Source organism: Malus domestica, chromosome 17 (assembly GCF_042453785.1).
Source record: "Malus domestica chromosome 17, GDT2T_hap1".
Lineage (NCBI taxonomy): Eukaryota > Viridiplantae > Streptophyta > Magnoliopsida > Rosales > Rosaceae > Malus > Malus domestica.
Genome location: NC_091677.1, coordinates 12,889,560 through 12,899,505, shown reverse-complemented (window position 1 = coordinate 12,899,505; position 9,946 = coordinate 12,889,560). Strand labels below are relative to the sequence as shown.

The following is a 9,946-nucleotide window of genomic DNA, read 5'->3' as shown; positions in this document are numbered from 1 at the left end:
ATTATATGATAAAAAAATTTAGCCATAAATATAAATATACTAATTGTAACATTTTTAACATTAAAGGAATATATTTAAAAATAAAAATATTTTATTATTCAAATAATTAATGATGTTATTAATACCAAAGAACCTTGATCAAAAATTAAAAATGAATAGGATTTTAATCAATGGAATAACAAAAAAAAAAAAGATGTGAACCTAATTTTCCCAACAATAAAACACACCTAATAAACATCCATATATGTCATATTGTTGTGAATGCTAATGTAAATCAATCACATCGGCAAAGGTTTGCATTTTTCTTTTGTGCCTTGTATTAATTTTTATATGACAATGTTTCAGAGGATCACATGCTGCATTACATGCAGAAATGTCAAGTTTGTGCTCTCATGAATGTCGTTTTCCTTTTTGAATTGAGAGAGCAAAGCTCTGCGCATCCAAGTACCTTTGTTTTAAAGGAAAATTAATGAAAATAGTTTGAAAATTTTAAGTTTTAACGACAAAATAAATAGTAAAGTGAATAGTATCATGATTGATTTTTTAGTGTAAAAATGTGATTTTTCATTAAAGTGAACAGTACTGAGAATTTTTCGTTAAAGTTCCCTTGTTTTAATGCTTTGTACATAATTTAAGAAAGCGACTGGTACAATATGAATACACTGTTATTGAAACTTTTTTTTATATCATGTGTTAATTTTTTTACGTAATATTGTATCATAAGTGCGAGAGACCGCGATCTACTACATCCTTGTCATCAAAACTTCTGATGAATTAAAAAGACAACCAAACCCATACTGTCCACAATTGCTACCTAAACAAGGGACAGTTGGGAAGACAGGCTCCACCCTGTAGAATTATTAGTACACATGGCAACATTCCAAGAAGAAAAAGAGGACAAAAGAACTTTTGATTTCTTTTATACAAACAAACAGAAAAAATAAAAACAGTTAAAAAAAATTAAAGCAACTTTCCAGGTTTATGCGTTGACATTCTTTGAGATTTATCAAGTTTTCATAAAAAATTCTTTATGTTCCAAACATTACACTAATACTTTCTAAGATTTTAATTCCCTTTCATATAACCGTTTAAGGAAAAAGTTTGCTTGTAAATTTACTAATTACCCTTATAGTTATAAAAAAAGCTATTTTTTTGTTGTTGAATAAGAAAAATCTTTATAAATATACAGAAACAGAATATCAAATTAAAATATTAAATATTAGAAAAACAAAAATTAAGATCAAAACGTCAGCAGGAGAGACGACATAGTCGTTGATATTGCCACAACAACAACAACAACAACAAAGCCTTTTCCCACTAAGTGGGGTCGGCTATATGAATCCTAGAACGCCATTGCGCTCGGTTTTGTGTCATGTCCTCCGTTAGATCCAAGTACTCTAAGTCTTTTCTTAGAGTCTCTTCCAAAGTTTTCCTAGGTCTTCCTCTACCCCTTCGGCCCTGAACCTCTGTCCCGTAGTCACATCTTCGAACCGGAGAGTCAGTCGGCCTTCTTTGCACATGTCCAAATCACCAGAGCCGATTTTCTCTCATCTTTCCTACAATTTCGGCTACTCCTACTGTACCTCGGATATCCTCATTCCCAATCTTATCCTTTCTCGTGTGCCCACACATCCCACGAAGCATCCTCATCTCCGCTACACCCATTTTGTGTACGTGTTGATGCTTCACCACCCAACATTCTCTGCCATACAACATCGCTGGCCTTATTGCCGTCCTATAAAATTTTCCCTTGAGCTTCAGTGGCCTACGACGGTCACACAACACGCCGGATGCACTCTTTCCATCCAGCTCGTATTCTATGGTTGAGATCTCCATCTAATTCTCCGTTCTCTTGCAAGATAGATCATAGGTAACGAAAACGGTCGCTTTTTGTGATCTTCGCTAGATTGCTCCGGTCATTAGTGTGGATAAGTATATAAATGGATAGAGATAGGAAAGCAAACACAAGATGTACGTGGTTCACCCAGATTGGCTACGTCCACGGAATAGAAGAGTTCTCATTAATTGTGAAGGGTTTACACAAGTACATAGGTTCAAGCTCTCCTTTAGTGAGTACGAGTGAATGATTTAGTACAAATGACATTAGGAAATATTGTGGGAGAATGATCTCGTAATCACGAAACTTCTAAGTATCGGAGTGTGGTGTCGTCTTGACTTGCCTTATCTGTCTCATAGGTAGATGTGGCATCTTCTCTGGAAGTACTCTTCCTCCATCCAGGGGTGGTATCTTTAACTGGTGGAGATGCACAAGGTAATGTATCAATTTCACTTGAAGCTTACTTGTAGTTTCAGGCTTGGTCAAGCGCGATACAAACCATGTAGTAGGAGTCCCCCAAGTCGCCGAGCTAGGGGGTCTGCTGAAAGAGGTGACAGACAAGGTAAGCAATCAGAGCTCCGACTGATTGTTCACCTTCTCCCCATCTTGCAGCAGCATGAAGGATAAAGAGAAGAAAAATGAGAAGAGATGATATGAGATACTTTTGCTTTTGAAGAAGTAACTTTCCACAGGCTTATTCTTGAACTGAGCTGGAGGGTTTTCTGGTTTCCTCCAGAGTATAAGGCCGACTGAAGAATTTGAGGGTCAAAACAAGGAAATGGATTTCGTTGGCGCTTTCTTGTCTAACTAGGAAATGGATTTGGTGCCTCAACTGTTCCTATGTAGGTTTTAGTACATTGAATTCGAGATTCAATTAGGATTCAATTTTTATGGACTACGACGATAATAATTTATGCCTATGAACGATTGAGAAGATGATATTTGGCTTTGTATCCGTTCAAATGAAAAGTTAAAAGTGACAATTCCAAGGTTCATTCCTTTTGAATGGCCCCGGTAACTAAATGTAGAATTAAAATTACAACATCAAAACTCTCGGGTTTGCAATGGGAGTGGAGGTGCAGCCATCCATTGAATAAGAGGACGACGAAGTACTTGCTGTCGTTGGGGCATGGCCGTGGGGTGGAGAACAATGCCGTTTCAAGGGTGGTTGTAAGATTTGTAGAATACAATGTATCATGGGGAAGAAGAAGATGCGATGGTCTTCTTTTTGTCCTTTTTTGTAGTGTTTAATGTTTTATAATTTTTTTATATACAATTATACAGCTTTTTTTTTTTTATTAGTTTCAAGTAATTAATAATGGTAAAGTTGTCTCTTTATTATTAAAATTTATTTACTCAAGCAATTATTTGACGGTGAATTAATTTCTAAAGAAGTATTAGTGTAATATCTTAAACGTGAGAGAGTTTTACAAAAATTCGATAAACTTCAGGGGTGTGAGTAAACTTAACCCCAACTTCCCAATTCTTTTTGTCTTTTTTTGTCAAACGATAGGTTTTGTTAGATTAGATGTTTAGGTTAGCCACTGAAGAGTTTTGAACACACCCATTCATGCAAGGACTCAACTTCTTTTCACAACTTTGGTAAAGTGTCACTTGCAACTTCCCAATTCTTCAATAGTTTACAAATTGCAAATTTCGACAACTCTATTAATCACAATTCACAAAGGAGTAATGCAAGAAATGAAAACAAGAGCTCGAACATAAAATGTCAAGTGCAAGAGTATTTAGTATTGTTAAATGTTAACAAGTTTGAGCCAGCAACAAACCTTTAAATATCTAATTAATTTGCATTATAGTCATTAATTAGACAGAAACATTAATGTTCATAGTTAATAAATTTAAAAATTAAGAATCTGTGTTCGAAAATATGTTCACTTGGCTGGTATTGAAGAGGGACATACCAGTGTCACACAATATATTTTATGATAAGAAATGCTAAGGAGACTCTCAAAATAAGACTTTTTATGGACTCTTTGTCACCTCATATTTTAACTTTATTTCTGTGCTAACATTACAAAGTATTGTGCAAAAAAATGAGGTGACAGAGAGTTCATAAGGACGAGGGATTAGCATTTGACACATCGTCAATGTTTGCACAATTTTCACATTCTGTATACATATGCATGTCTCTTTTTGTGCTGATGTTTTCTCACTTTTCCTTGTATATTATATTTAATAAGTAGGATTTTTTGTAACAAGTAGGGAGATCTAATATTTGAGTTTTGGGGATAAATTGAGAACTGTTGTAGACCTATTTGATTTAACGATCTAGGGTTTAGAGAGAGAGAGGGGCCGACAATATTGTGGGAGAAAAGAGAGTGATTTAATTGTGAGGTGTGTTTGATTCACCCCATTGTGCCTTTATTTATAGTAGTAGGATAGGCAAAAACCTTTCCCTTTAGGATTACAATATTTAATAGGTAATTTACTCCTAATAGAAATATAAGATACATTCTCATATCTACTAAGATTTACACAATCACATTGCTATTCTAAATATGACTGCAACACTCCCCCTTGAGTGTGTAAATACTCAACAAACCATCGCATCAGATCTTCAGTAGATAAGGTACAATAGTTGATGAAGTCATCGGCATAACGGGTGATCACGAGTCTCAAATTTATTTGAAGTATGCATTTGTAGTAAAACTCACAAAAACCTCGCTATGGTAAAACCCAAGGCATGGGAAAAACCCACAAACTAAGGAGAAAATTGAGAAGTATGCATAATGTCTAAAACAAATGTCAAAGAGGACGAAATTAGTGAACTCTGTATGATCATCCCAGGATGGGTGCCTCATTAAAACCTCGTTAGGTAACAAAAACTCAGTGGGAAAAATGCTCCTAATCGTAGGAAAAAGAGTACAGTAAGAACATGTGAGTATGCTTCTAGACACTCCCCCTAAGTTAGACATAACTTCTAAATAAGAGAACTACAAGTGATTCAACTCAAATAATTTACACATACCGATTCCTTAGATAAGCTTTTGAAAAGTAGACTTGGACAATGACTTGGTGAAAAGATCGGCTAGGTTGTCCTGGGAACGGATTTGCTTGACTCCAATGTTTTGATAATGCTGCTGCTACTAGTGTGAGTAAAAGAACTTCAGCGCTATGTGTTTGGTGTTGTCTCCGTTGATTTATCATTTCTTCAACAGCTCGATACATGTTGCATTGTCTTCAAAGATTGTCGTAGAAAGGTCAACGACTGATGTAAGACCACTGGTGCTTCATAACTTCTCTCAGCCAAAAGCACTCATGCGATGCTTCATGCAAGACGAGAATCTCAGCATGGTTTGACGAAGTCACAACTAACGTTTGCTTGGTAGACCTCCAAGATATAGCGGTGTCTCCAAAGGTAAAGACATAACCCGTTTGAGAACGTGCCCTATGTGGGTCAGACAGATATCCAACATCTACGTAACCAACAAGGCGAGAATCAATCCGAGGACCATAGGAGGTGGCAACACTTGAAGATTCGTGGGTATAGAACAAGCCCAAATCCGTAGTACCCTTGAGATAGCAGAAAATGTCTTTAACACCATTCCAGTGCCTGCATGTGGGCACATTGCTATATCTTGCCAAAAGATTCATAGCGAAGGAGATGTCGGGTCTAGTGCACTAAGCCAAGTACAATAAAGCTCCAATTGCACTTAGGTAAGGAACTTCAGGTTCCAAAATCTCTTCCTCATCCTCCTTTGGATGGAAGGGATCTCATTTAGCATCTAGAGTCCGAATAACCATGGGTGTACTCGAAGGCTTCGCTTTATCTTCATTAAAACGACACAACACATTTTGGGTGTAGTTCGATTGATGTACTAGGATTTCATCCGAACAATGCTCGATCTCCAGGCCGAGACAGTATCAAGTTTTCCCAAGATCCTTCATCTTAAATTCCGATTTCAAGTGTGCAGCAATTTCCTTAAGCTTTGCGAGAGTCCTGATGAGGTTCATGTCATCGACATAAACTGCAACGATTGCAAATCCGGAATGTGACTTCTTTATGAACACGAATGTGCATAATTTGTTGTTCACATAACCCTGACTTGTCAAATATTCACTCAGACGGTTATACCACATCAGCCCAGTTTGTTTCAATCCGTAGAGTGACCCTTTCAACCTAATTTTTTTTAACCAACCTTTCAACCTAATTGAGAGAGGGTTTGGTGGTCTAGAACTATTTGAACTAGTCAATGGAAGTCCTTATGGAACTTTCATGTAAATTTTCGTATCTAGATCCCCATAAAGATACACAGTTACCATGTCCATAAGCTGCATATTCAGTTTTTCAGAAACTACCAAACTGATTAGGTAGCGGAACGTTATAACGTCCATGACGGGGGAATACGTATCCTCGTAATCAATCTCAGGACGCTGAGAGAAGCCTTGCGCTACGAGGTGTGCTTTGTATCACACTATTTCATTATTCTCATTACGCTTCCTCACGAAAACCCACTTGTCGTCAACGGGCTTCATGCGTGGTGGTGTATGAACGATAGGTCCAAACATATTACGTTTCGCGAGCGAATCGAGTTCGACCTGGATTGCTTGTTTTCAGTTTAACCAATCGATTCTACGTCGGCATGCATCAATGAAACGTGGTTCAATGTCATTGCTAAGCATGATGTCAGTAACTACTGAGTACGCGAATGCAGTCGATGTTCATTTCATTCATATTCCAAACTTCATCCAATACTACGTAGTGGATCGAAATCTCACGATTCTCGAAAGGCTGGCATGTTTCATTTGAAGCATCACCGTAATCTAGAATAACCTCATGCGTTGGAACAGATGAGTGAGCGATGGTCAAATTCAAACTAGGGTCACTAGTTGGTGTTATCTTCCTCTTCCAGGGTTGTGAATCCTTTGAACCAAAGGGTATACCATGCTTTAGGGTCGGAGCAAATGATTGGCTAGCTGCCAATGTACCTTGTCGCATGGAAGGTGAGGCATCCCTACCTTCGGGGATGGTCTGGCCTTCCCAGGCAAGTTGTGGATGTATGTGGGGTACATCTATCGTTGCATGTGCGTTTGCAGTGGGTACATGTGATCTTGTTACCTTTGCTAGATCATTAAACGCATCCAGCATGCTTTGAGCAATACTTTGAAGATCTATAATTCGTCACACCTCAGTTTCAGACTGGGCAGTGCGAGGATCTAAATGAGACATAGTGAGAGCATACCACGACAATTCTCGGCATTCTACGGGAATGTTAGCATACTTATCTCCCCCTAACGACGGGAAGACTGTCTCATCAAAGTGACAATCCGCAAAATGTGCGGTAAAGAGATCTCTTGTCAAGGGTTCTAATTAACAAACTATTTATGGCGAATCATAACCGACATAGATTCCCATTTTTCTCTGAGGACCCATTTTGGTACATAGCGACGACACTATTGACACATAAATGGCGCACCCAAACACCCGTAAATGCTAGCCATTAGGCTCGTATCCAGTGACCAATTGTAACAGTGAATGTGGTTGAGTAGCGGTGGGCCTTAGGTGGACCAACATAGCTGCTTGCAATATTGCATAACCCTAGGCAAATACCAGCATTTTGGTTCTTATAACCAAAGTCTGATTTATCAATTGAAGGCGCTTTGTGAAAGTTTCTGCCAGGCCATTTTGGGTGTGAACATAGGGTACATGATGTTCCACATCAATCTCTACTGATATGCAATAATCGTTAAAACCATGTGACGTAAACTCTCTAGCGTTATCTAGTCGAATCGACTTAATCGGATAATCAGGGTGATGAGCCTTAAACTTAATGATTTGAGCTAGGAGTTTAGAAAACGTGGTATTATGTGTGGACAACAGGTAAACATGTGACCATCTTGTCGATGCATCAACCAACACCATAAATTATCTAAATGGTCCGTAGGTTGGTTGGATAGGTCCATAAATGTCCATTTGAATCCTCTGAAGAAACTTAGGGGGGTCGTGAATAATCTTTGTATATAAGAGTTGAGTATTCAACTTCCCTAAAGAACACGCTTTACATGACAGAAGTCCAACATAGAGATGTAACTTATGCCCGTGTGAAGATTTGAGGATACGGCGCATCATGTCAGGTCCAGGATGTCCCAAACGGTCATGCCAAAGCAACAAAGTGTCATGAAACTCATGCATAGGGCAGGCCACACTGTGGGCTTCTATGCCTTGAATGGTTATGATGTACAACCCATTCGGCATACGTTCCAACTTCTCGTGAATACGCTTCTGGCCATATTTGTATGAAGTGATATAAAGAAATTCAGAACCATTATCTTCAGTGGTTTCAATATGATGTTGATTATCTCGAATATCTCTAAAACCCAGCAACGTTCTTCTGGAATGTGGAGAATAGAGTGCCTCCTTAATGGTCAAGATTGTACCATTGGACAACATGATATGTGCCTTTCCGTATCCTTCAATCAGGTTGGATGAGCCTGAGAGAGTTGTCAAATCAGTTTTCTTGGGTATTAAGTTTGTAAAATAGTGTGGTTCACACAAGATGGTGTCCGTGGTTGCATTATCTGCCAAACAACTAACTTCCCCACTACACATACCTATAAATAAATTGATTGAATTGGTCACATGTATAAATATAAGTCCATTCATTCAATTAAGCAATTTGAGAAAATAATATCCATTCAAATAACAATCCATAATTCAAAACAAACCAAAACCAAACAAATTATTCCAAATACTTAGAAAAAATATTCAAAATTAAACCATAAACCTAGAAAAATAAAGGGGTAGGGCCGGCCACTTCTAGTGGGTTTGGCCACTAGGGGTAAACACCCCAAAAACATGTCTAATTTATTCATCCATAGAAGCTGACGCCTCCTGAAAATCTGATATCTCCATTGACGTAGTTGCATCTTTCAGATGATCCACATGTGCAAAGTTAGACTTACGACAGGAATGATACTTGGCAATAGCCTGAGGGGAAGCTCGACATATTCAGTAGAAGTAGGTTGAATGGAAGCTTTGCCCTTGTTATTGAAGTTTAGGGCCTTAGGGGCGAGTGGTGGACATTGCTGGGTCACATTTCTTCCCTTAGGTGCGGCACTATGTTGACCTTGGGCCGTGGTAGGGCTTGTCGCCCATTGCCACGGCTACGACGATTCTTTCGTCGTTTATGGCTGCTAGAATTAATCGCATACGCTTCAGGCACGGCATTCGAGCCAATTGGTCGAGCTTGATGATTCTTTATCAAAAGTTGGTTCTGCTTTTCATCGAGAATTAAAACAGAGATCAAATCTGAAAACTTGGTGAATTTTTGTGCCCTTTATTGTTGCTGCAGGACAATATTGGTGGCATGGAAGGTCGAATAGGTATTCTTCAGGAGATTTGATTTGGTTAGTTCCACTTTGCAGAATTTCAATAGTAAATGGATTCTACAAACTTCAGAGTTGTATTCATTCACGGACTTAAAGTCCTGGAAGTGAAGATAATGCCAGTCGTGTCTTGCTTTAGGTAAGTATGTGTTTTTCTGCTTTTCGGAATGATCGACCAGAGCAAGCCAAAGGGTGCGTGGGTCATCCTCAGTGAGATACTCAGTCTGCAGTGCATCATGGATGTGTATTCGAATGAAGATCATTGCAGTAGCCTTCTGAGCTTCGTCAACAGGTTTGTTGGCGATAGATGTCTCGATGGTGGCTTTAATACCCTTTGCAATCAGATGGAGCTTCACGTCTTGAACCCACTTTAGATAGTTTCTTCCAGAGACTTCTAGAGCGGAAAAATCAAGCTTGTTCAAGTTTGACATGTCCCTAAAACAGAGGGAAAAATGTGATTAGTCATATGGTAAGTCATAGACATATATCGTAGAACATGCATGTTCTATAGACATGTATTGGTTTAAATTTTACATGAAAACTACATGTTTCATGTGGTATGTTTTAAATGAAAACTTCAAGTTTCAAAGGCACTAAATTTGAAACTACAGGTTCAATATAATTTTTATGAACAATTAGTTCATAATGAGAGGTTTCTGCAAGAAACACAGTACTAATTTAAATATAGTGGATTTGAGATTCTTTGGGAACTCAAGTGTGAGAGCTTCGTTACTATGAAAGTATGTCATGGCTCAAAGTATA

At 38.2% G+C, this 9,946-nt stretch overlaps 1 protein-coding gene across 1 annotated transcript; it reads right to left on the bottom strand.

Moving 5' to 3' along the window:
* Positions 1–5,059: 5,059 nt before the first annotated feature.
* LOC139193371 (uncharacterized) lies at positions 5,060–9,615 on the bottom strand. The gene is made up of 2 exons (XM_070816368.1): positions 9,253–9,615; positions 5,060–5,479 (listed from the first exon to the last, which is right to left on the bottom strand). The coding sequence occupies exons 1-2, from the start codon at positions 9,613–9,615 to the stop codon at positions 5,060–5,062; spliced, it is 783 nt and encodes a 260-aa protein (XP_070672469.1).
* Between the last annotated feature and the right edge of the window lie 331 nt (positions 9,616–9,946).

Coding starts and splice junctions, on each gene's coding strand:
- LOC139193371 (XM_070816368.1), bottom strand. CDS start 9,615: ATGTCAAACTTGAACAAGCTTGATTTTTCCGCTCTAGAAGTCTCTGGA. Junction 5,480..9,252: donor TGAATGAATACAACTCTGAA/GTTTGTAGAATC, acceptor TACTTGGCTTAG/TGCACTAGACCCGACATCTC.